Source organism: Diadema setosum, chromosome 4, assembly GCF_964275005.1.
Source record: "Diadema setosum chromosome 4, eeDiaSeto1, whole genome shotgun sequence".
Lineage (NCBI taxonomy): Eukaryota > Metazoa > Echinodermata > Echinoidea > Diadematoida > Diadematidae > Diadema > Diadema setosum.
Genome location: NC_092688.1, coordinates 46,376,115 through 46,402,253, shown reverse-complemented (window position 1 = coordinate 46,402,253; position 26,139 = coordinate 46,376,115). Strand labels below are relative to the sequence as shown.

The 26,139-nt window shown below is 37.0% G+C and overlaps 1 protein-coding gene and 1 non-coding gene across 2 annotated transcripts in view; one reads left to right on the top strand and one right to left on the bottom strand.

The window, feature by feature from the left end:
• LOC140227355 (lissencephaly-1 homolog) overlaps positions 1–26,139 on the bottom strand; it is a 56,575-nt gene that overhangs the window by 14,121 nt on the left and 16,315 nt on the right. Inside the window, exons 4-8 of the mRNA XM_072307768.1 lie at positions 8,843–9,127; positions 6,276–6,372; positions 3,784–3,958; positions 2,878–2,974; positions 940–1,071 (exon numbers count right to left, since the gene is read on the bottom strand). Of these exons, the coding sequence (XP_072163869.1) occupies positions 940–1,071; positions 2,878–2,974; positions 3,784–3,958; positions 6,276–6,372; positions 8,843–9,127 (786 nt within the window). The remainder of the gene's footprint in view (positions 1–939; positions 1,072–2,877; positions 2,975–3,783; positions 3,959–6,275; positions 6,373–8,842; positions 9,128–26,139) is intronic.
• On the top strand, positions 18,437–18,509 carry Trnas-gga (transfer RNA serine (anticodon GGA)). The gene has a single exon. It is a non-coding gene; the product is annotated as a tRNA-Ser (tRNA).

Below are 26,139 nucleotides of genomic sequence, written 5' to 3'. Positions count from 1 at the left end.
TAAAAAGCATTAAACCACTTGCCTGCAGACCAGGGAGCATTATACACCACATATTGGGAGACTGGCATTATGGGGAGAGAAAGCAGGCTCTAGAGACAGGCTGTTTTATCATAACAGACACAACGGCACCACTAAACAAGCAGGATGTCAAGGCATCATGCGTAATAATGCACAACAATTTCTATAAAGAGGCTGGAAATCAAGTCTACCTCAACGCCATCATAGTTGTTCAGCTATAGTCCATATTCCGAGATGGAAAAGAAACAATTATGAGAACTTGGTTATACAATGTCTAAATTCTTTCTGTAGAAATGCTAGCATTCTTTAGATTACTTATGTCATTAAAAAAAAAAAGACAAAGCTGAGATGACCAGTCTATGTGATACTAGTACATGTATGTTCCATATTTCATGCCGACATTTCTTTTTGAATAAAGAAACTCTACTGTAAAAGTGGATATTTTCATTTGAGTAATTTTTTGCACTCAGCTGGGTAAGATGAGTTTTGCATGTTTTTAATTCCACAGAATCAAGACATTAACCACCAGAACATACGGCAAGCAAAAATATTTGTGTGCTTTACTTTCGTGCAAGTTTCTGGTTGCGCGAATTGCACAAAAATTTCAACATCGTGAAAATGTCCACTTTCACAGTACACAGACAGAACCATACTCCAGTAAGTTCAGTACATGTGACTGGGTCAAAGTGTAATAAATGCCTAAAAAAGTTTCAAAATTTGGCACACAAATTTATTAAATGAGAGAAAAAAAAATAACAATAAGCACTTCCTCATCTTACCTTACAATCATGTGATATGCAGAGTGTCAAAAGGTCGACAATCTTTGATTTCTTACTACGAAGAAACAAATTTGCTTTTTTTTAAGCATGTGCCACTCAAAAAAGGTTTTCAGACACACGGTTAAAGAGGGAATGAACTCACCTCGACCCCCTTGACTTCATTGAGGGTGGGGTAGGCGGACTCCGGCGCCCAGGCAACGCACTCCACCACGTGGTCATGTTCTCGCAACTCCAGTTTGCACTCCTTGGTGGCTACCACCCAGACACGGAGAGTCTATAACATGGGATGGGGAGGGGGTGGGAGAGGGGAACGCATTACGTGACTCACCGCATTTACCACGAAAGCCGACCGCGTGGGTGGTCAAGGCGAGATTACGACACACAGTTGCCTTATTACCGCACCACATATGAAGTCAGCACTGAGAGTCATGATGCACATTTTGCCAAGACAACATGCGTGACAGGTATAAACTGAATCTGCTCAGTGTCTTACTACCATTGAGGGCATGGTGTGTTTCCAGATCACTAATCATGGGTTACTGACTGATCATGGAACAAGAAATACGTGATCTGATTGGTAAGCCACATGGATCTAATACCTCTCTGTTTTTGAAATTAAAAAAAAAAAGAGAGAGACAGAGACATGCGCACTTTGATATTTTTGTGGCATTTGGGGTATTTGAAAACAACATAAACGAAATATAATTTTTTTTTTGAGAGAGAAGATGACATCCACCTTCGATTCAGATCACACATTTAGTGAGAGCAATAAACCATCCCCAACACACTATTAGCTTCATCTGCAATGAATCCAATCCCTTGTATCTTGCAAGAGTTTATTCCTTTTTAAATAAAGCATTACTTTATTTCACACTATTTGAAGATGTAGGGTATCATTATTTTCACCACTATTTTCTTGTCTTTATTTCTACTACTTCTCAACATCATCATCATCATCATCATCATCATTATCATCAACATAATGCTCATTAAAAAAAGAATACCAAATATGAAAGAAAACCAGTCTACAGATTATGAAAAAAGTGTTTTGATGCCAAATACCTTACTCCTATGCAACTTTGATGAAAATTGAATTAAGGACAGTTGACAAACACACACACACACAAAAAAAATAAATACATTAATAAATATAAATGATGGATTATTGCACAAATTCACTTCCACATCACCATCAGTGTTGTGGCTTTAAACAAGCTCTAGACAGGGCAACACAAACGATACCTTGCATTGATAGCTATTTGCTATATCTGCACCAAATTTTGGATAGCCTGCAAACATTGCTCAATTTGGATATGAATTATTCAAACCAATTAGCCTTCCTTGTTACGCTGAAGTTTGAATACACATCTCCAGGTCAGAGAGATATATGCAAAGACTCTCCCCTTTCTGGACACACAAAAGAAAAACAAATCACCCAAAATATGGATGATGGGATTGCCAAGGGAACCCAGGTTCAAACAAGTCCAACAAATTGTGTCAATATTTGAGGACTGTTGAGTGATTAATCAATTTTATGAATAGAGCAAGCCACGGGCACTCCACGTTGTCACTGCCTCGTTCTTGACTGCTGACATTTGAAGACCGCCATCGTATGAGTTATTACAAACCACCCCTGCAGTAATAAATCCATTTACATACACTTGAATCTGACATTCTGTCAATGTAAACTGCCTCTTTTCTCTTTTTTCAAACATAAACTCTGTCAAAAATACATTGACATTACGTAAAGGGAATACACTCCCTCCAAAAAAAGAAAGGGACCTCTTGAATTTGATCAATTAGTTAAGTTGTCTCAAAATAGTATGTTGAGGCTCATATCACAATTCATCTCATAGTACAAGAAAGAAATGGGGTTTACATTTTGAGACAAGTTTAAAAACTTCCGTGAAGGTGAAACCCCAACTAGAGAGGGCAAGCTACTGGAGTCGTTTTTACACCGTTCAGTGAGGTTTTGACCATTCAATCACACTCCTTTCGACCAGACAAATGTTAATATGGCATTTACAATGAGTAGCAGAAATAGGGCTACGAAAATTTCAGCATCGGTCGAGCGCTTTACCTGGTCATTGGAAGCGCTGGCCAGGAGGGATCCGTCTGGACTTGGCCTGACCATGCGCACCCACTCTCGATGGCCAGTGAAGGTCTTCACGCAGTACCTGTGTGGTCAAGATACAGATCACGTGGGAATTGAATTGGCACATGCTCAATTAGGCCCTTTCCTCCCGGCTTGTCTGTGGTGCTTCAATTTTTGGATTTTTGCCAGTCACTACCAATGAATCATACAGTATAGGCTGCTTTGCATAGTGAGGTATATATAACCCAATAATGAAAATATATTAAATTCCCTGGACATGATTGTTTCACATCAGTGAATAGGCCAAGAGTACATGGTACAAATGAAGGAACATAATTTGTTTCATTTTACTTTGGTAGCACTTTTTTTTTTTTTGTTTCAATTTGCTTTTGCATTGTTTTTCTTTAATACCAATGATGGTATGGTACATCATAATACCATAAAACATAACACTTGACACACTAATTCTGTTATTTTGCTGTTGTTTTTCTAAACATTAACACCCATGTCACTGCCTCTGATTTTTCCCTCCTCTTTTTTATTTGATGCACCACATCTACAGAGCAAAACACATCAACTCCCAGGGAGGCTCATTATGATGAATCATTTGTATAGCACAGTGGAGAGATCTATTAAGAATGTGATGATATGAGTCCTGCCCAGGCATCTATTAACACCTCTCAGCAGAAAGCAGCAGGGAGGATAAATTTATCTAGCTCAAGGACAACAGTATTCAACAGCCACTAACGAACTTCACAGCAAAGTCTAGCTTCCAAGCCAGTACTCCCTTGCATCACACAGTAAAACTGATCATTGATTTAAATAAGGTTTGGAAGAGAGGATCAAACATCACACCCGCTGCCTGGCAATGAGCAGAAAACAAATCCTCACCCAGTAGCAACTTCCCACTGCTTGATGGTCTTGTCTCGGGACGAGGTGACCAGGTGGTCGCCGGACGACAGAAAGCTGACCGAGGAGACGTTGTGGTCATGGCCATGTAGGGTCTTCATGCATTCGAAGGTGGAAAAATCCCACAGCTTGATGGTCATATCGGCTGAACACGAGGCTGGAGATGGGAAGAATCACACATGATCAGCTAGATGTCATCATGGACCATTACAATGTCATTTTGTGTGCTCCTGACTGTCCAGTCTTTCAGACTTGACACTGAAGATGGTGAGGTAATCATTTCAGTTCTTCACAATGCATGTACGTTCAATTAAGAGGTGAAAACAGAATTTTCATGACTGATGTTAGAGTTGGATGTGAATGATAAACCACGATAATTAGTTAATAAAAAAAAAAACACAAACACAAAATTATTTGGTGATACATTTCAAAACAACAACAACAAAGTAAAACCATACTGACATATAGCAATTTCACTGACAAAGACTTCAGGTTTCAGCATGATAAAATGGCTCTTCCAAACATGCAGTATAACTAAACAGGTAATAGTGCACTGTTTGATCCGGCTATTCAGAGAGATCCACACTCAGCAACCTTTTGATTGATTTGTGACAGACGGGTAACAATATGCATCCAAACAGAGAGACCAGCAGTCAACAGTATAGGTCTTGATCAAATGTTATGTCTTGTGTACACTAAATGACCATGCCTAGAGTACAGACAGGTATTACCGTTATACAACAGAAGGTGGTAAGCTCAGATGGGCTTGTACAATAAAGACACCTTCGTTGTTGGCTACACAGCATGCAAGAAGTCAAAAGGTGTGATATCCACTTGATCTTGTGGGTATGTTATGCATTCTTCTTCACTACACCCCCATCCCACTTTTTTTTTTTTTTTTTGGTTCTCATACAAACATGCAAACACAAACCACCCACAGGATACACTTCACCTGTAGTAAATACCTGATACAGACCCATGTACATTATACTTTACATGTATGTACACACTTGTATGCAAACCTTCATCACCACACAAACTGAATATCACTAGGCATGTTGTCATTCAGAGGTGAAATATCACACAATAAAGAAAATCAGAATACAGGGAAGTTATGCTGTCAGATCATACCAACAATCAAAACCCACATACGGTAACTACTTCTCATAAAACTTATCACATTGCAAGCATTTTTTTTAAAGCATTGCATCACAAATATTTGTTCACCAGTCAAATACCATAACTGGCACAGGTACGTATGTACAAGCCTGAATTTTGATTTTTGAATCAGCTTTAATAAACAAAAGTTGTAACAATACCAATGTGAACCAAACGGAATACACTTTGTGAAATGTACTTGAATATATTCAACTCATTTTGAATGTGCATATTAGTTGCCAAATACAAGCAATCCTTCATACTTCACGGGAGGTTTCAAGTTATGAAATTAACACTGACATGTATGATTAATGAGTCAACATCTATAGCTTAAAAAGTTTTCTTTTATCAAGAAACCAGTGTCTAACAATACCTCCAGTTTCATTCAGAGCTTAAAGGGTGTGTACAGTTCTGGTCGAGGTGAGGATTTAGCTTTTAACGTTTTGCGAGATATTCAGAAACCACTCTATGAGATGTCATAGAGCATGCAGTTCTAAGGGTATCAAAAGTTTATTCCATGAAAATCCGTTTTGAAATGGCTGAGATATCCAAAAACAATGTGAAACAAAGAGATCCTTATAAAGTTGTGGCATGTCGCCTTTTATTATTATCACTTTTTTGGATATCTCAGCCATTTGAAAACCAATTTTCATCAAATAAACACTGAATCCTTCTTAAAATTACACGCTCTTTCATATTTCATAAGAGGCTTTTCATTATCTCACTTAGGAATGTTCAAAACATGAATCCCCACCTCAACCAGTACTGTAAAGTCCCTTTAAAAGTGTATAACAAGTATCAACCTCAAATACTATGAATATGCTGATTTAACAGCCATTTCATGCTTAAAAGGGTAGGACAATTAAAGAAATAAAATTTCAAGTTTATCTTTAAATTGATGGACATTGTGTATGCAACATGCGCAAACAAGGCACCTCAGGAATGTTGTAAACATGACCAAAGTCAGTATACAGTGTACTTTGCCATTTTGTACATTTTGACTATGGAAACAAATACATTTTATTATGTACAACATCAATAACTTTATATAGGTCTGTAAAAACAAGTCAGTGGATAATTACTTAATTACTGTATTTTTTGTTTCGACTGGAACCACTGAAGAAACATTTCACTTCAAGGGAGCATAAAGTAGATGACATCTTTACATTTACACAGTGAGACAGTATGCTCATGACCATAAATTCCGGCTCCCCGATTCCAAGGATTATCATTAAATGGGGGTATAACAATTCACTGAAATATGGAGATTAAATCATGATGAGCTCTACTTCATCGCATGGTTTCACACAACTTACCGAGGATTTTCCCTGCATGATCAAAGCATATATCTTGCACGGAGTCAGTGTGTCCTTTTAGTGTCCGTTCAAAGTCTCCAGATTCATAATCCCATACCTGATTTCAAAGAGATGATAAAGACCCATATTAGTCACTGCACAAGAATCCTATCTCTTGGATAAATATTGATAATAAACCCTCCTGTCTCTGCCACAATCCTTCATAATTTACTCTGTAAATCATCAAACATTATTGTGCATACAAGGTGTATATTCCCTGGCTATGATAAGACCAAAGGTCCCTTTGTGAATAGTGACAGGATCCCTCAATAGGGCACCACACACGACGTGTAATCAGCCGATTTAAGGCAGTTTTCTTTCTCTATTTTGCCACAGTCTGACATACAAAGATGGCCTTTGATTGTTGAAACAATAGTCACCAAAAAAATAATTCAAATAAAATCCACTGTACACTGTATGTTAAATAAAATGTACAGCAGGATTCCATTGTAGAGTGTAAATACAGATTCTACAAATCTCTACGGGGAAGAGAAAGAAGCCAGCATAGAACAGAGAATGCATATCAATAGAAAAAGATTTGACACAAAACTATCAACTTAATTTATCTTTTTCACTCCAATTCTTTTCTATCTTAAGGTGGTGGACATGAAATGCTACTTGTGAGACAAATTACACCTTGCACTTTTCTTGTTTGGGTATGTATAAACATCATAACATGACGATATTCTTGCTTATATTGTGAGTGGTACAGCTGTAATTCCAAGCATTCAAAATTGACGCTAACTTTCGAGCCAATCTGCCTGATGTGCATTTCAGAGTTACGACGTTCCGCTGCTGCAGGCTAACTGGAATAGACATGTGTTCGGTGACACATTGCCCAAAAATGAACGCTACAAAGTCATTTTTTCCATGAGTCATCTCTGTCCCCATCAGGCAGGTAACGGAGCAGTACATTTCTGCCCGCCGGCTCTCCTTGCACCATCTGTTTCATAAATGCACGAGGACATTCCAAAACTTGATTAATCTACTCTACGCAAAATGCATGTCTGCAGTATACCCCCCCCCCCCCCCCACACACACACACTATTTTCTGATTATTTGTGCATTCTACGTCAGCTCAGGGAAGAATTGCCCCTCGAGATGTTATAAGAGGCCCAAGAATAATATTTCTGCAGATACATTAAAAAAGGTCAGATTTCACCCGAGATATCTCAGAGCTATTGTCACAAGTGGCCAAGTTGACCCAGCAGATCTGGGGTATGAAATTTGCAAAGTATTTAGGTGCCTGGTATTTAATCACGGGCTCCACTCATAGCCTAATAAACACTTTGACATGTACACCATTTTCTTACTTTAAAACATTTTCCTCTGGCCAACCTTGGTATCAGCATTTTGCAATCAGTCATATGACACATACACACACACAGCTAAAGCTCTACCTCTACAAAATTTAGCCTGTCAAGAGTAATGCCACAATTGTTCTATTATCTGAGTCAACCACAGCAAAGATCGATTTTGTGCTTTGTTTCTAACTTTTTTTTTCCCCCAGGGGCACAAAGTGCTTGATCGCTATTAAAAGTAGCAGAGTCAATGATGTATAAAACCATACATGCAACACATCCACAGGTCAATACCACGACATAGCAATGTTCATACATGTGCACTCACATTGCCCAATATCCTCACGAGGCATATCTACCCATGGTGAGTAAATGACCCACATGTCTCACCCTTGTTGGGATTCTATCATTCTATAACACAGGGACCATTCACATTTTTTTTATGGTTGGTTTCGGGCCAATCACACCCAATAAGTAAGCAATGTTCTGGAATTATGCAACATAATGGTATTTATCACAGAATGGACACCAGATACCCTTCCCCCCCCCCCTTTCCCTTGACCCACAACAACCATGTTTTCAGATAAGCCCCTAGGCATTCTTTAGGTAGATCCCTACAGCTACATATTAGTTACGTTCAGATGACAAGCCCTAACCTCAAGGTTAGGAAACCTCGAGGTTAAGCTCTTGCCCCCTAACTACAACGTGCGTCCACACGACAAATCTTAACCTCGAGGTTAAGCTCCTGCCCCTTTTGAGTACGTTGATTTTTGTGTCCACACGGTGCTTAACTACAAGTGGGACCCCACACCCCCCCCCCCCACGCGGCTCGTGGTTAGAGCGCTAACGATAAGATTTCTTGTGGCTCTTAACATCGAGCTAACCTCGAGGTTTCCTAACCTCGTGGTTAAGGCTTGTCGTCTGAACGTAGCTATTGTAATCTTTTACATCAAATTATGTTACAGCACCACACACTTCTTCAAGGTGTAAAACTAACTTTGGATATCATTTTTATTGAATTGTTTTATCACTGATCAAGCAACAAAGAGTAAAAGACTGGGGACCCAAAAACACCATCAGGAGGATACTATACCTAAAAAGTTACCTGTCGATATATATTCAACTACTCACTTAATTAAGATTAATCGTTCTAAATGAAAAATAAAAGGAGATTAAAATCTCAGAAATTATCAAACTTGCTGGCCCCCAAATAAGGCGCAGACTCACTTTAATGGAGGCATCTTCTGAGGACGACACCATGACGTTGTAGACTGGATGAAATATAACTCTCGTGATGGGACTGCGATGGCCGCTCAGACAGTACTTCTCGGGCGGTCTGGGTATCCATTCGGTGGGCGATCGTCTGTCACGGTTCGGACCTCCTCCAGTGGTGAACTCTCTCTCTGCCTCATTTAGTTTTGTTTCTAAGTCCATTACTTTCTTTTGTAATCTTATCACTGATGTCCATTTCTTCTCCAGCAGACCATTGTACTTGCGTTCCACTTCCTCCGGCTATGTGATAAAAGAAAACAAGATAACAAATAAAAAAATACAAAAATGATAACGTCACTCATGAAAAAAATTCCAGAAAGAAACACACATGTACCACCGTTATATTACATGTACATCATAAATTTTAATGGGGTACGACTATAAATCCACATGCGATACTTGCCTGAGACCACTGAAATTTACCATTGGGCATGGGAATTTTCTGTCAAATGCATGGAGCACCTGCCCAAATGCCCATTACTCGTACAATACTGTATAAGCTGTTACAATTTGTATTTTCGCGAGGGTTTAATTTACGCAAAATAGTGCATTTATATTAGCATCGACGTGAATTTGTGAAAACAACGTTTCGCAAAAATGTCTATGACCTCCTCATTCGTGAAAATATCTGTACGCGAAAATAACAGCATATACAGTATAACAGGCAGTGGACAAAGATATTTTTGGGTCACAAACAGATTGTGCAAGTCATTTCATTATTGCACCTACAGATACATATGCTGTAGCTACATGTATACTATGTGTGTCTTGCCAGAGGACATGAGAGTTTTTTCTAGAGTATTTTATATTTCTTTCTCAATTTCAGCAAATAAGGTTGCAGCATAACTCCCTGTTTGCAACTGACAAGTCAATTTAATTCAATTCATTCAATTCATTCAATACACAAGGATACATAATTACTGTATAAAACAAAGAAAGAAGAGTAACGTGATGGCTGGAACCTCATGAGAAGCAGTGTGTATAAATAAGGACCCAGTACACATAAATATTGGTGTGGCATACAAATGTAGTTGTAGAATTGGGGAAAATACAAACAAATGATTGTTGTATTAAGTAATTTCCCTCTCTGTCAGTGGGACAATCACACTCCAAATCAAGGCACTGGATATTTAAAGGACAAGTTCACCATCATAAACATAAGGATTGAGAGAATGCAGCAATATTAGTAGAACACATTAGTGAAAATTTGAGGAAAATTGGACAATCGATGCAAAAGTTATGAATATTTAAAATTTTTGTGTTGAAACCGTTGGATGAGGAGACTACTAAGAGCTTGTGATGTCATATGAGTACAACAGTATAAAGAAAATGTAAAGAAAATTCAACATATTTTCACTTTTTTCGCATAATATAAGAGCACTTGACTTGCCTATTTCTAATGGCAATGGGAATAATATTACCCATAACATATGTCAGTAACGAGTCAAGGGAATGTGTACTTTTTTCAAAAGATGAAATTTTGTGAAATTCTCTTTATATTTTCCTTATATTGTTGTACGCATGTGACATCATACACTGCAGTAGTCTTCTCATCCAGCGGTGACTGCACAAAAACTTCAAAAATTCATAACTTTTGAATGGATTGTCCAATTTCCCCCAAACTTTCACTGTAATATTGCTGCATTCTCTCAATCCTTATGTTAATGAAGGTGAACTTGTCCTTTAATAATGCAGAACAAGTTTGACCATTACGTGGTCAAATAGAGAGCAAACCTAAAACCGATTGCTTATTCTTTCTCATCTAAAAACGTTAAAAACTATCAAACATTTCTGGTTTTATTTCTGATGGGACAATTAGTTATTCAGTGATTACTGCACACTTTTACCCCTTCATTCTGATCACGGAAATGTCTATCAGAAAATTACTTTCATACGCATGTATCTCTTGCAGTCATTCAATTTTCTGTAGCGCAAACATCCATAAACATTACACTCATTTAAACATAACACTGTGTGAATTTCACTTTTGATAGAGCGCTACTTTGTTTTCTTTTCTGTAGGTATTTTTAAGTATGGTGTGTCCCTATTTCAGTTTTGTATAGCACAAATTGGGTTTTATCTTTATCCAGAACTTTGCATATTAACAACTTTACGACAGAAATTTTTATTTTTACTTCTGATGAACTTGTGGATAATACAATCACTCAAAGTACGAAAAGCATAAAACCACATGAAATGTTTTCATTTTGGTCTACTTTTTTAAACATCCATGCTCTTTGGGTCCCATGTGTCAGTGGGGATGAATTCAGTGAAATCTGGAAAGAGCCCACACGAGCCAGCTAACATCTCTTTCATAAACATCACCTGAATAGATTACGCTCTACCATGCATAACTAACATAAACGTGATACAAGTTATTACAAAGTGTTGGACATTGTTTCTTAATATGCATGCCCCTTTTCCGTACACTGCTCTTGGGAGTAGGAAAATATGCAGAGAGGAGGGCAATAAATGAGGTGTTGAGAGACCAGTGAAGAGCCATACACATGTTCTCCCGCTGCATCCATGGATGATGGCGGTGGTAGATGGGGGGAGCAGGGTTATTTACCCATCACATCAGACTGCAGGTTCCACGTCATCCCTCTCAAGTGATCTCTGCATACCACACACATTCATACACACACACACACACACACACATACACATAGACACACAAGGAGACACACATGCATAAAGCACATCATCACAGGATCCCTCGCACTCTAGTGCATGCTTGGTTAGAAATTCACAGTACAGAAAGAGGGTACCACACGCCTTGCTTTACAGCACCCTGCACTGCATACTTTAATTTACCCGATATCTATTACTCGAGTACATCTTACAGATCTGCACGCATCTTATCTATGCAAATTAATATGCAGAACCTTTCCTATCTTAAAGATATTAGAAGCTATCAAGTACATTGTATGACACACAAATTTAAGTTACCATGCATCTCACTGAAGAATATAAAAGAGGACAACATTCTCATGTCATTTTAGCATCTTGAGCTTGCTTGAGAGAGAGAGAGACATCATCTCCTCCAACCCCCCCCCCCCTTTTCCATCTAAATATAGAAACTGCACATACATTGTAATGATCACTCTTTACATGCCTTAAAGGGACTGTACAGTACTGGTTGAGGTGGGGATTCATGTTTTGAACATTCCTTAGTGAGATAACGAGAAATCTCTCATGAAATATGAAAGAGCATGTAATTTTAAGAAGGATTCAACATTTATTTGATGAAAATTGGTTTTCAAATGGCTGAGATATCCAAACAAGTAATAATAATAAAAGGCGACAGGCCACGCCTTTTATTAGGATCTCTTTGTTTCACGTTGTTTGGATATCTCAGCCATTTCAAAACCGATTTGCATCAAATAAACTTTTGATACCCCTTAGAATTGCATGCTCTTTGACATCTCATAGAGTGGTTTCTGAATATCTCGCAAAACGCTAAAAGCTAAATCCTCACCTCGGCCAGAACTGTACACACCCTTTAATGGGGATTAGTTTCTCACTTTGTTCCATAAGGACACACAGTGAAATAAAATGTTCACTCTTTACATGCCTTAATGGTGATTACTCCTGCTGGATGTGCATAATACATTGTCCAATAAAAGCCAACGAATAAATTAATGTATGTACACACAGTTCACTGTAATACAGCTTATTACAGTAGGTGATCTCAAATAAAAATTCTCCAAAGTTATTCTCACACATGTAACATATTATATGTGTTCAGAAAAATCCAGGCATAAATGAAAATTATCAAAGCAGTGTACATTGATGGATTTATCAAACTGTATGCATTATAATCCACTAAAGATTTTATATTTCCTCTTCCTGAAAATAGCACTCATTTGAGCAATACCGTCTTTGGGATCGACAGTGCAATAACTTTATAATACGCAAAGGAACTTTAAGTGGGCAAAATAAAGGGAAAAGCTCTTAAATGTATCTTATGAAATTATATAGTGTAGATTTCAAAGCTCAAGAAAAAAAAGGTCTTAAATCTCATTAAATATTTGTCCTTCACCACTGTTCTAGGCTGGAACTTTGTCAGACAGTTGTCAGTATTTAAAGTACATATGGGCAATTCCACGGTAAATGGGTAGTTTTATGCACTCAAGACATGGAGCAATTTCATTTGAAAATATTTGTTTGAATCATCTTTTTTTCTTTATTTCTTGAATACATGTGGTAAGGTGAAATAAAATATTCAACCTCGTTGAGTCCTGTTGTTATTTTTTTGTGATGTGCTGGTTTGTTTGTTTTTATTTAGTATTATTGATAATGTGCAAATTTGAAATAAAAATTGACATAAATTGCAACTTGTATAAAATAAATTTTCTTAGAAGACACGCATCCTGGGTGGATTATAATTCAAAATTTATCACCAACGCACCGAGAAATCATTTTCTTGTTCGCCCTGAACGATTACAAGAGTTTTGAGAGAGTGGAAAGCAAGCTGGACCGAAAAGAACGGCGTTCTGTCCTACTTCAGTTACGTACGTTCGGCCCCAATTTCGTTTGGTTTCCAGGCGTCAGAGTGCAGTTATTTTGTGTTAAATACACTTTGCTGACGACAGTTTCAAGTTAGGTTTCACTAATTCAACAGAAAATTAAATCAAATATTTAATATCCGTATTCAAAGTTACCAAATTCAATTTTCTGTCCACGCCGCGAACGTACGTAACTGCTAGTTGAGACACTCCAGTGTCGTTCGATTTAACACAGAAACGCGGACACTACCCTGAAGTTAGACATCTGCCTTCGGTTTCGCGCCACAAGCATAGCTGTCTTTTCAGAACATTTAGTTATCTAGCTTCAGCTTCCTTTTCTAATTCTGTCCAGTATGTTACGTGCGTTCGGTGGGTACGCTCCGCTTGGTGGGACGCACGAACGGTGGACAGAATCGCCAATCGGTCTTCGTTACGTGTGTTCTGAACGCGCGTAACTCAGACAGATTGTTCCCATGTCTTGTTTACCTCGTTGTTTCGCGCCGTTCTGTCCGAGGTTGCGTATCGTTCGCATGAAATTTCCCGTGTTATGTCTGCATTGCGTATGTGCAACCCATCGACTGCTCAGATCTGAATATGACGGAGGTGATTACGACTCTCGCTGACAAAAGGTAAATTTTGCATTCTAGAGTAGAATCTTCCGTAGTTTTAGGATTAATGGCCCTGCTGGCATTATTAGAAATTCTTTTGAGATTCTCTGTATGCTAGCTTTCACTACTCGTTTTCGAGTTTACACGGACGATAACTGAGCCTAGTCCCACATGTGTTATTTTTTTGTCAGTAAATTCTTCGTTGCTTCCAGCTTCAAATAATCTTTCTTTTCATCTTTTCGTAATATTTTTTCTTCAAAATAAAACCAAACTGACAGTGACGGAATAGCAATGAACGAAAGCTAAGCCAAGAGTGGTACTTTAAATGGCTGAATACAAGTTTAACTCCCATTGTCCATCGTGAGCTGATTTTGACGCACTGTACGAGTGTACTGTAACAGTTAGAATCTAACTGTAACGTTTTACTTTTAATATAGAATTTAGAAAGCCAGGCTAGCGCTACGCTAGTGACACGAGTCCCAAGTGTAACCACACGATAACGTTAGTGTATGTAGACACCCATGATCAAACAAGTTAGAAAAGAAAATTTACTAGGTTTACATCGGGATTTGACTTGATTTATTTCTGCCTAACATTAGTAACAATTTATTGTAAGCAACCAAAGTGCAAACTCGACTTCCAACGTTGTTGATGTTGTCTTTCAGCCACATGAGCTCAGTCTACTCATTGCAGTTCTCTCATGATTTCCATGATGTGATTTATTTATTTAGATTCTATTTCTATGTTTTGGTGTAGACTAGACAACTAGCAACTTGTGTGAGAAGATGTGCTGGCCTGTTCTGCACCTTTTAGTGCAATAGTGGTGATTCAATAATTATGTCGTGAGTGACGAGAGCGTCCCTTCGATCATCATGCCGGTGCCCAGCCTGTCTGCTTTCCAGTGTTACGGTGAGGTGTGTATACATATTTTTTATGATTTTGCGGGAGGGCTCATTGGAGCTAAGCGACCCTGGTACTCAATGTACAATCTGTTCATAACATCCTGTCTTGTGTGGCCTGGACAGTTGTCTGTGCAGAGCCTCATTCCAGCTGTTGCACCATCCACCATGTTTGCTCTTTGCTGGCCTGTGTTGTGTCCTAAAAACGATCCCTGTGATGAAATCAGCCCCAAATCTTTCTGCTCTAATAAATATATGACATGACCGAAGTTCCGCAACTTCACTTCGCAGAAATTCTGCGATGCCGATGTTATGTTTATGTACAGAGCTATTTTGTATTTATTTAATGAAGATTGTAAATTTGTATTGCATACATGATTTAATGACCACTAAGCAAATTGTGTAGGAGAAATGAAATCTCTTTCTACAGTGGAAAACAGACATTACAAGTAACAGTAATACCTTTCAAAGAAGCCATGGCCTCCATATTTTTAATGCCGTGCTATTATGTATTGTAAATATTTTATTTGTAGATGTCATAGAACTGGTACATAACTAGTCTTCATTTTGTTGTCTTCCATGATATTTTGGTCCACTGTCATGTAGCCACATCTGTGCGTATTTGGGGTTTTCTTCTGATACGATTATCATTTTATTTATAGAAGCTGCATGGCCCTGTTCTACAGCTTGTGGTGGAGATTTTCTGAGTGCCCAGAGCATCCCTTCATCATGCCTAGCCTGTCTGCTTTGTAGTGATAAGGTGTGAATGCATATTTTCGTTTTATTATGTAATCTTTTTTTTTTTCTTTTGGTCAAAAAGGCTGCTACATTGGCACTCTTAAATATGTTAAGGTTGCATATATATATATATATATATATATATATATATTTTTTTTTTAGACCATGACAAAAAAAAAAAAGAAAGGTTCCTTTTATTTACAGGACTATTTCTTGTTCATCTTTAAAGCACATAAATTTATAGTGCATACATGAATAAATGATTGCAGAGCAATTTGTGTAGGATGTTTGTTGGAGATATTGAATTGCTTTCTACAGTGTAAAACAAACATTAATTGTTACCCCTCAAAGATAGAAGCCATGGCCTCCATTTTTATTTTATTTTTTTACACTATGGCATATTCTTTTTTATTATGAAGATTTTATCATAGATATCTTTTTGAATTTTTTTAATATTTTCATGACGTTGCAATCAATTCTCTGTATCGCCAGTGTGCAAAAAAACTTCTGTGCATGCTGAAGAGCTCTGTCACAGATACACTGTGGGATTCTTTTGTGCCCTTGTTCACTTCTGGTTGTCTCACGCTAAGTACAGGTCGCAGTTCCCAAATGATTCAAGGGAGTTAATCGTCTGCTTTTCCATTGCCATCCCTTTTTTTCTTGGTTAAAATTCAGCTGAAAAGAGTTGAAAGTTTCTAAGTTTTACTGATTTGCGGTCACTAGAGTCGTGGTTCACTACTGCAAGGCTTCAATGTGCTGGTCACATGATGGAAAGCGAAGAAATCTTCAACAAAAAATATCTCTGGATAAAGATAAAGCATGATCTTAGTGCATGTGCAGCCAAAACCAGGTCAAGTTTGTCCCGTAGGCTATCTCATAATGCATCTAAAACACTGCTCTCCGCACGGCACCTAGGTATTGGTGATACCAAGAATTACACCTATCCTTTTTTTGAAACTTTGGCCAGGAAAGGTTGCTAGGTGGGTTGATAGTTCATTGATGATGGTTCATTTTTTTTTTTTTTTTAAGAGTCTACTGTATTTGTAGTTTGTGTATTTTATTGCTTGGTTTACGGAATAACTATGCAGCAAAATGTTCAACTATATTTCAATTGCAGGTGACATGTACATGCCTTTTGAACAATCTTTTTATCTGCGCTCAGTATATAGGAATATTCCAAACTTTCAAAAATTTTGATAAAATGAACTCAATAATTTTTTATGTGTATTTGTTGATTATGTATATATATATATATATATATTTTTTTTTTTTTTTTTTGACAGGTAAAAGACATCCTGGATGATGACTTAATGGGGAAAAAAGAGGCATGGAGTTTTCATGTGGTCGATCAAAGACGACATCTCCAGAGAATCTACAAACAACATCCTGTGGAGAATGCCTGATCCCATTCTCTTGGAGGAGCAAAGCACCACAAGACAGCAGTTGTTTTTTTTTTCCTTCAAGTTGTAAAGTATATCAGATGGTATGACTTTAGCTTTTAACTTTTTGCAAGATCTGATACAATGTACTAAGAAACCACTTATGAAATTTTTATGAGCATACAATTCTACAAGGAATACAAAGTTTAGCTTATGAAACATGGTCTTCAAATGGCTGAGGTATGAAGCCACAAAGTAAACCAATGTTATTGAAATAGAAGATCTGGGTTTCAACTTTTATTAGGATCACTTTGTTTAACTTTCTTTTTGGATATCTCAGCCTTTCCAAAACCGATTTTCACTTAAGTAAACTTTCAATGCCTTTAAGAGAACCTGTATGCTATTTCAAAAAGTTAAAAGCTGAGTCATCACCTAAACCAATGCTTACCATCCCTTTTGTTTTAAAGCAAGATATAAACAGGGATACAACTGAATAAAAAAAGTTGTTACATTAGCTGCTTTGTTTCTTACTGTGGCTGATGAACATTAAGGCGATAAAAGAACGAACAATGTCAATTTTTATTGTGTTCAGAGCCTGTATGTTGATCGAGTTTTGAAATGTGATGACTGAAATTCCAGAATGGGCCCTATACACCATTTTGAATACATTGTACGTATGTATCGAATGGGCAGGCACATAAAAGGGTGGTTTTTTTTTTTTTGTGCGTGTTTTTTTTTTTTTTTTTTGTGTGTGTGTGTCTAATTTACAAATCAACCCATAGGTTGTAAAGTTAAGAGTTCTCTGACAGTACCTGAACATTTTGGAAAGTGTTATTCTCTGAAAACAGTTGATGGCACATTAACTTCTTTATGTTTCTTACTGTGGCTGATTTACATTAAAGGTCCAGTTTACCTTTGGGAGCAGTGATTTAAAATATGTTCAAGATATCACATTCGATGCATATGTGTCAGTCTGTTGTATCACAATATCCTACCATTTAAAATGTTCGCAATAAAGCCGAAAGTATAAGGAGATATCAGTATTATTCTTGATAAAGCATATGTTTCTAACTAGGCTGACGGACATTAAGGCGATAGAAGAGTGAACAATGCAAGTTTTAATTCTTGTTTATGGAGCCTGTATGTTGATGTAGTTTCAGATGTGATAACTGAAATTCAAGTTTAGGCCCTATACACCATATAAAAATGCACACTGTATTGAATTGGCAGGCAAAGAAAAGGGTGCTTTCAAATTCATGGAATTTTTCCGTCGATGTTTTCACTGCTGTCAGGCAGAAGCTCGGTGGTCTAGTGGAGATGACGCCTGTCCGGAGATCAGGGGGTCGTAGGTTCAAATCCTGCTCGAGCATGTACGTCCATGATTTATTAACATTTTTTTTTTCTGCTGTCAGGCAGAAGCTCGATGGTCTAGTGGAGATGACGCCTGTCCGGAGATCAGGGGGTCGTAGGTTCAAATCCTGCTCGAGTATGTACGCCCATGATTTTTTATATCATGGCTACTATAGAAACACTGATCAATTCAGTGCTTATTTACGTTGATGTAGGGCAAATTGTCAATCAGTTGCAAAGGATGCTTTGTTCTCTAATTTACAAATCACCTCATGGGTTGTAAAGTTAAGAGTTGTCGTACAGTACCTGAACAATTCTGAAAGTGTCATTCTTTGTGTATTGATTCCCTATAAGGATTATTTCCCTAATGAATGTTACAACTATTCATTTTCGAATGAATGTAAATTGAAATGAACAGATTTACCTGTTGCACTATCAAATAACAGTTTCTTTTCACATTGAAATCAGTTATTGGTACATTAACTGCTTTATGTTTCTAACTGTGGCTGATGGACATTAAATGCAATAGAAAAATGAACAATGCAAGTTTTAATTCTTGTTTCCAGAGCCTGTGTGTTGATTGAGTTTGGGATGTGATGACTGAAATTCTAGTTTAGTCCCTATAAACTGTATCAATACACATGTATTTTTGTATCAGTAAAAAAAAGTTTTAAATTTGGACAGGCAAATACAATCCACTTGATTTACATACGTGTATCTAGGAATATCAAGGTGTAATGGACACGAAATGATAACTGCTGACCCAATGACAACAGCAAAATGCTCCTTTGCATACAGTATTTTGATATTTCAGCCTTTGTATATACTGCACATTGTGGTTTAAAATGAACTACACAATATACTGGAGAACGGGAGTGTATCGTTAACCTTGGAAATTAAAAAACTCTGTAAAGTTCAAGTTTCTGTCCTACTCTTGTGTTACATGCGTTCACCACTAATGCAGTGATACATGTCATATCATGTACTTTGGAATTTCAAGAAACTATATTGCAATGAAGCTTTGGCTTTTCCTCACACACACACATGCACCCACACAGATATGAATATGACAACACTTCGCCCGATTATGGAGGAACTTGGTACAAACACGATCTCGCCTTTCGGATATGATGCACAAATTTTCTGGCATTAATCATGAATGCACACTTCAAAATGACACAAATAATGTATGTTTTCACAAATATGGACAACCTAAATTGTTCTTATCATAATGTATCAGTACAATAAATAGTGTCAGATGATTTCAAATCAATATTTGTATTCTTTGTATGAGGAATCCATCATTCCAATATTTCTGTCCTATGCTATGTGTTACACGCGTTCACCCCATACCTATTACACATGTCTTACTTACATACCCACTCAAGCTCTATTTGAATACAAAGTTATCTTTTCCTACTTAAAAATATTTAATATAGGTATTAGGCAACCAAACTCTGAAATATGGATACTCTGAAGACAATTTTAATTTTTCATGTTTTTCCAACCTAAAACTACCCATTTACTGTGGAAATGCCCATATGTACATTGTACATGCTCAGACAGTTTTTGTGTATGCTCAACTAGAATTGAATAATTTGTATGCCCTGTAGATTGCACATACATTGTACAATTTTAAAATCCCATTACAGGACACTAAATAGGGTATTACAGAGCATTACTGGGCACAGATTGAGTAGATTTTACAAAGTTCTGCTTTTCATGCTTTCATTAACACATGACCTCTGTTAGCCATAGCATTTATAAATAAAACCCATTATGTGAACTGGCTTTCAACGCAACCAAAACCTTAGCAGTGGTACTAACAAACTACACAACTAACATGCATGACCACTTCCTCATTGTTGTACAGGATACAAGAAGTCGAGAATTCTTTTGCACAAACAAAATCAACTGTTCTTGCCATATGCGGGTTATTTCTTTCCCTAAGCTTTCTTGGGAAGACGTCTTGTCTTCTCCATGAAACTACAACTTCCTGGCTACCGCCTGATTAAAGGCACTTATTCTTTTCAGCCCCTACTGGGCCCCAGTAAAACTGACTAACCTTCAGTATATTTGTTGCTAAGACTCTTCCTACCCAATGTCTGAATAATTTACTGACACCATATCCTTTCCAGTACAAATATTCCACAGGCTAAATTCAAATCTCCAATTTCTTTCATTGGTAATTAACACACACATCCCCATGAAGCCTACATGTATCTTTAGTTGTATAAATGTTCAAAAACTGAAGTGTATGTTTTTTACAACAACATATTCCACTGGCAAGCAAAATATACATGCAGGAGGCAGAACTGTTGAACAGAATAAGGAATCAGGTTACCATCATACATGAACCTCGCATTTTTCTCCCACAGCACTGGGCCATATGGCAGCTCAGTACAGTGTACAATGTACATGATTCCTAGCACACATGACAGTGTGCAACACCTACACAATATCCACTGACACACACTGGCAAAAACAGACACGCCACACACTCGTTCCCACATACACACAATTTCTGGGGAAATGCATGTAATCTTCATTGCAAATGCTGTAAGAGGCAAGAGCGCATGCATGCTTTTTCCTCCACACTGCACAAAGGTGCTACTAGCTTTGACAATGTGGTGATGATAACATTATTTCTCATTGAGTATATTCAGTTTTGATAGAAGTTTTGTCAGAAGTAATGTGACTTGAACAACTGTATGTAAATTAAGGATTAATCACAAAAGATCTGATCCCAGCACAAAGATGATCAACCACAATCATGTGTTTTCATCCCTATTCATCGATGCATAAAATTAACTCCCTCTTGTACCGTGTAGGTTCATTGACACTGAACCAATTGTGTATACACAATGACAAGCATGATTGTTATGATTAAATATGAATAGTCGGTTGTCAACTATTCAAGGAGGAGGGTTGGGAGAGAGGGGGTTGGCATCTTGAAAGAGTTTACCCATACGGTGATAGGGAATTAGGTGATCCGAGTATCCTCTCGGATCACCTTCTGTATCTGTACGGATTCTTTGTTCTTCTTCTTTCTTTCTTTCTGGACAAAAGTGCTCTTGCTATCAATGTCAAACTTATACCATATATGTATCGTGTCACAAAGACGACAGATCAAGTAAAATCATTGTGATCAGTCGACCGTGACGTCACTATGACGTCATTATATGAAAACACATTTTCATTCATATCTCATTAATGGAATGGAATTCTTCAATGAAATTTACGTCACATAAAGTTCAAGTCAAGCTGATTCTACTCATATTCTCAAAATTCATCTATGCGCTTAAAACATGCGCGTACGCGCGCATTGAAATATTTGTATGCTCCAATCGAGCTCAAATTTTTTTTGCACACGTTTCAGACCATTTGGAGCATTTTTTGAAAAATTGAAAAATTTGGACGGACGCGTACGCGCGCGCGCATATACGCACGCACAGCTCATATGCAATAGAAATTTCCCGTTTTTTCACACGGATCGGATGTCTGAAATGTCAAGGAATATTTCCACCAAGTTTCAAGTCAATCCGACTCAATATGACGTCATACGGGCCCGTCAAAGTTGAAATTCCGCGCGCGCGTCAATGGCGATATACAGTGCAACTATGCCAAAAAACCGCCAATTTTAAATCCGATTTTACTCGTCAGGATGGACGGTGACCCCCCATTTTCTTTACATATTTTGAAAGCTGATGAGTTGTACATGTCATTTCATGGGGCGGCAATGCTGGCAAAATGATCAAAAGATATCAAATTTCTTAATAAATCAAAAAAAGTAAATTTTCAAAATGACGTCATCAAATTTTAAGTTCATTCGAGCGTATCTCACTAATCCTTTGCCAATTTTCATCGAAATTTCAGTATGATGTAGCTTATTGAATGCTCTTTCATTAATGTAATAACAACATTTTGATTAGATGACGGCATCACCTCGTAAAAATGGATTGAATGTAATCTTGTCAAATTTGACCAATTTACGTGTTATCTCTATGGGTGTGCAGTTTTTCTGGAAATTAAAATTGACATGACTATCTTTATCGAGCACTAGCTCACTTATGCTTCGGTGAATTTCTCCCAGATTTTAATATGTTGTAGCTGAGACTTTGTGCTATCGTTAATGTGTCCTTCGTTTTTTCATACGATGTCTGCATCACGTCAAAAAACTTGGTTGAAATTAAAGCTTATCTTCGATGTATTGAAATATTTCTTTCTTTCTGCAACTTTCTTTGCAATAACTCAAGAAAAAAATAGCCAATCACCCCCATATTTTGCACATGTTTAGTTCATGTCACGTACATTATTTTATAAAATAACAACTACTTGATCAGACGCCATCTTGGGTATGTAAAGTAGGGTCAAAGGTCATAAATGGTTCATCCTGTATCTAAGTGAATACATGTCCTATCTCTCCCATATTTTGTACACGCAAAGATCATGTTACAAGAATCATTTCACAAAATAACCACTCTTTGCTCAGATGCCATCTTGTGTGTGCAAAGTGGGGTCAAAAGGTCATATGTACTTCTTTCTGTTTCTTCGTTATGACGTGTTATCTCTATGGGAGGGAAGTTTTCTAGATGTGAAAATTGACATGATTGTCTTTATCGAGCACTAGCTCACTTACCCTTCGGTGGATTTTTCTCAGATTTTAATATGTTGTAACTGAGACTTTGTGCTATCGTTACATGCCCTTTTATTTTTCATATGATGTCGGGATCACTTCAAAAAACTTGGTTGAAATCAAACTTATCTTCGATGTATTGAGGTATTTCTTTCTTTCTGCAACTTTCTTTGCAATAACTCATGAAAAACAGCCCTTATCACCCCTATATTTTGCACATGTTTAGTTCATGTTACGTACATTATTTCATAAAATAACAACTACTTGATCGGACACCATCTTGGGTATGTAAATTAGGGTCAAAGGTCATAAATATTTCATCCTGTATCTTAGTAAATACATGTCCTATCTTTCCCATATTTTGCACACGTAAAGACCATGTTACAAGAATCATTTCACAAAATAACCACTTTTTGCTCAGATGCCATCTAGGTTGTGCAAAGTGGGGTCAAAGGTGATATGTACTTGTTGCTATATCTTCGTTATAGTGTATACAGATTTGGTACCAATGATGGCAGATATGACTCCCTTTTCTAAATGAGAATCCAAACATCACACGGCCAATGTCTCTGAACACAGATGAAACCTGCATGGTCATGCCTATTGCGATCAGGACTTGAATCATTGATAAAAAAAAAAAATCGGATCACCTTAATTTGCCAGTGATGACAAATTACAATCTCTAGTTCAGTATTGATTTTTGTTTTAAAACTTCTCTCTGGAGCCTCATTGACATCAATACATTTGTAGCTTTGACAGGAAGCATGCACTGGAAAAAATGTAAAACCAGAAATTTTCGCATGCATGAAATTTTTGCAAATCTCGTGAGGAGCCAAGATTTGCACAATTAAAATGCATGCGAAAGTTCTTGTTTACACTATGCACTGAATTACAGTGGCAATTTGTGAAAATTTCTTGCTGAAAAAAAAAAAGGCCATCTGCTCCAAATAGCAAAAAATTTCATGCCAAAAATATTTCTGGTTTTAGAGTACAAAAATATGCTTAGTTATTTTGTGAGCATGTCAAAATATTTTGTGAATTGAGACTTGTAAGACAAGTTAGTGAGTGGTTTATTTGAAATGGAGAAGCACAGTGACAGAATGAGAAAAATTATTATTCCTTGCAGGAAAAACTTAACAGCTGTTTCACACGTACTGAGAGTGCGTAATTTGAATCATGATTCTAATAACACACACATGGAATCATGATTCAAATGATGAGTTTTGGCTGTTTGTGGGCAAGTCCAAGATATCGCGCACCTTACGTATGGGACATTCAGAGATTTCAAACCTCTGAAAAGTAATGAAGGAGCACTTGGATTTTATTGTTTATCATCAGGAGGACTGGTATCCCTGAGAAGAATATTGTGTTTAAGTTTGATATCATTTGACCTTGGGTTAATGGTTTTATTAAGAAAAATATGCCAACTTACGTATGGGACCAGAGAAAAACTGGATTTTTCAAAATAAAGTTTGAACTGAAAATTCTCTGAAAGTACCTTACTGATCAAGTTCTGTTTGGAAGTGAAGAAAGGTACAATACTGAAGTATCTTTCAGCAAAGTTTCACTGCAAAAGAATAAAGCATATTTTCATGAAGTTGGTTTAATTAACGAAAGTACACCTTACGTATGGGACATGGCTCAACTTACGTATGGGACATTTGTCTTTAGTGCACAAATGCATTCATGGGAATGACTTTAAATTTCCCCATAGTATCATATTCAGTTCCACAAATCATGCTACAACATGTAACAAATGAAATAGACTTCTAAGTGGGTACTTTCCCGGTTCAGGTACCTAGCAAAAGCTAAAATAAAACAAATAAAAGTAATTACCAATTTACAATTAAATGTCTTAGTTTAGATTCCGTCATACATTAACACTGTCCTCATGATGTCTACACATACAGATATAGTATACTGACACTCTATTTCTAGCCCATTTGTAATTACTCTAGTCAATATTTTTTCATCAAATGAAAAAAAAAAAAAATGAGCGAATTCTAGCTTGTGACCTTGATATAGCATACACGTACATGTACAATAACTAATTTGTAGTCTTGATAATTTCAACTTCAGAATCAAACGTCACGTACAATGTAATTTGCAAATACAGTTTGAAGTGGGTACTTTCAGTAGCTCTAGGCTTACCTTGCAAGTTGTCTAAGTTTTTATAAAGCTTTATAATTGTTTGAAATGCAGCACAAAACACAACAACAACAAGAGTACTTCATTTTGCTCTGTAATCATCATGTTTTGCCATGTGAATTTTAGCTGAACTGCAAAATCAATCAAATTTTAATGAAAGTTTTAGATTTTAAGGAGATAGAAGAATGTATGTACCAATGCTGTTTTTTTTTTTTTTTCAAATTGCTTGGCTTCGTGTCTATGAAACCAAAGACGACAAAATTTGTGTTACTTTGTACATACATACATGCTTGTGTAGTGATACAGGAAAGATTATCATTTGCACATTCAAATCTAGATTTGAAACACTTAAGTAACTCACTGATCTGCAAATTACAATTTTGAATAAATTCTTATAACCTCATTTGATCATACACTACCAGATTGCAATGTATGTTGATAATTGTGTAGATGTGGGGTACAAAGTAAGTATGAATTGATGAAGGTGTCTCAGAGCACATCTGTCTCTTCAAACACAAAATAGAAAAGAAAATTGAATTCCCTATTTGTTTGTGTAATTTGTGTTTTTTAGCACTCCAACCACAGAACCAGTATTGATATTGTGGTTTATAGCAAATGTAAACTATAGTCTTCATTTTACAGGATTTTCAGAAATCATGTTCATGACCTTGATAAGTCATGACATATTCTGAGGGTGAGCAGTTGAAATATTAACAATCATATCAAAATAAAAAGTATTCTCATAGGGTTTTTCCTTTGCTATCAACTCTAGTAATGACAAAGTTACCTGCTCACACCTTCAGTGATTTTTCTTTTCAGTAAGACCTATAATGTTGTCATTGATGCGCGCTATAAGCACAATTGTTTTGATTTCGCTTTTGAGGCTGTACAACCTGTGGTACATGCTGAACAGTGTACTGCACCTAAAATGACACTCAGAGAATCCCATTCTTGGACAAAGTCATTTTGTAGAGAGGTAAAGTTGA